We start from the raw sequence: 1,563 nt of genomic DNA on the forward strand, positions 1-1,563 counted from the left end.
GTCCGCTAACCTCGGATGGGCTTGTCGTCCTTTTCGTCCTCCTTGGTTTTCCGCTGGTCGGCACCCAGATAATCTGGCATTTTCGGAGATGCAAGAGCCTCGGTGACTTAGTTATTACACAGCACCTTCACCACTTCCGGCGGTGTCCTCCTTTCCCCTTCCCCACCGGAAGTAGAGCCGGGTTCCGGAACTCATCTACACCGCGTCTGACGGGCGGAAGGACATCCGGGAGGGGATGGGTGTGCGCACGCACTGACTGTGGAATGTTGGAAGAAATACATCCCTCGCCAGCTCGAGATTCTTTTTTTTCTTCTTCTTTCTCTTTTTAAGATTCCTGAGTAGTGAACTCCAAGACCAACTCTGGCTCCGTCTGTGACTCTGTGTGTGCCCTACTGGGGCTGGAACTCAGGTCCGAAGGGTTATTTGATGTCATAATGGATCTACAGTTGGTAGTGATTTAATTCCTAGTTGGTAGTTGCCTTCCTCCTCCCCATGCTAATTATTTACCCCTGTTCTCATGTGTAGAGAAGCCCTCACTAAGTGAGACTTTCTCACCGTGTCAGTGCATTCACTCCGGAAGAAGATTATCGGGCTTCTTCAAGTCTATAGGACAGAAGTAAACACACCCCAGGTGGTGTAGAGCAAGAGGATTTTGTACACACTCTTTCAAACCTCCATTGGTCAAAATTGGGAGGAGGAAAGCTCTCTCTGTTTTTCAAGAGCATAGCTTGGAGATGCACGGAGAAGGGTGATGGGTGCACTGTGGGGTAATGGGAAAGCCACGGTCCGCTCTGAGCACAGTGAGTTAAGTTAGGTGGGCTGTGAGCAGCCTGGTTGTGCTGAAAGGAATTTGTTCAGTACTGTGACCCGTGCAATAAAGATGTGGCTGTGCCTGGTGTGCTGAAACCCGTGCCCTACACACATAGCTGAGCACCTCATTAGACATGCTTCTGCTGCCTGAAAACTATATTCCTTTTAGCACTTGTTCATAGAAATGTATCCTGTGAAGACATCAGATCATAAAGTTATTTAGAGTCTCCTTGACTACTGAGTATGGTGATTTGACCTATTACACCTACAGATCATCTTTCCCAGATTCAGACCCCTTTTCTTTAAGAGAATTACAATAACAAAATGCTTAAATAAGGATACAAGTTGACCCATTGTAACAATGAGCTGTACAAGACACTATGTTGAACAGGAACTTTACAATTTCCGGGGGGTGGGAGTTGTTGGGAAGGTGGGGAGGGAAGGGATAGTAGGGGAAAAACAAAGGAGGAGGTAACAATGTTTAATAGGAAATGTACCCATTAACATATTCATGTAACTGTAACCCCCTCTACAGTATTTTTACAATAAAAAACATATATGGGAAAAAAGAATTTTGATGTTTTCATTACTTTTATTGTTTTAATTATTTAGTAAAATGACTGAATCTGGTATAGACTTTCTTGGGGTATATGCGTGACATTTTTTAAAAGAAAAACTAATATTTGTAAATGGAATGTCTTGTAATAAGAATGTTAATATGATGTGTAAAGGGGGATCAAAAGTTTGAATGAG

At 43.8% G+C, this 1,563-nt stretch overlaps 1 protein-coding gene across 1 annotated transcript in view; it reads right to left on the reverse strand.

The window, feature by feature from the left end:
• The window catches only part of Psmc2 (proteasome (prosome, macropain) 26S subunit, ATPase, 2), a 17,760-nt gene extending 17,611 nt beyond the window's left edge, over nt 1-149 (reverse strand). Inside the window, exon 1 of the mRNA XM_013035266.1 lies at nt 11-149. Coding sequence (XP_012890720.1) covers nt 11-80 — 70 coding nt within the window. The 5' untranslated portion in view covers nt 81-149. The remainder of the gene's footprint in view (nt 1-10) is intronic.
• Between the last annotated feature and the right edge of the window lie 1,414 nt (nt 150-1,563).

The sequence above is a fragment of the Dipodomys ordii genome, unplaced genomic scaffold (genome assembly GCF_000151885.1).
Source record: "Dipodomys ordii isolate 6190 unplaced genomic scaffold, Dord_2.0 Scaffold207, whole genome shotgun sequence".
Lineage (NCBI taxonomy): Eukaryota > Metazoa > Chordata > Mammalia > Rodentia > Heteromyidae > Dipodomys > Dipodomys ordii.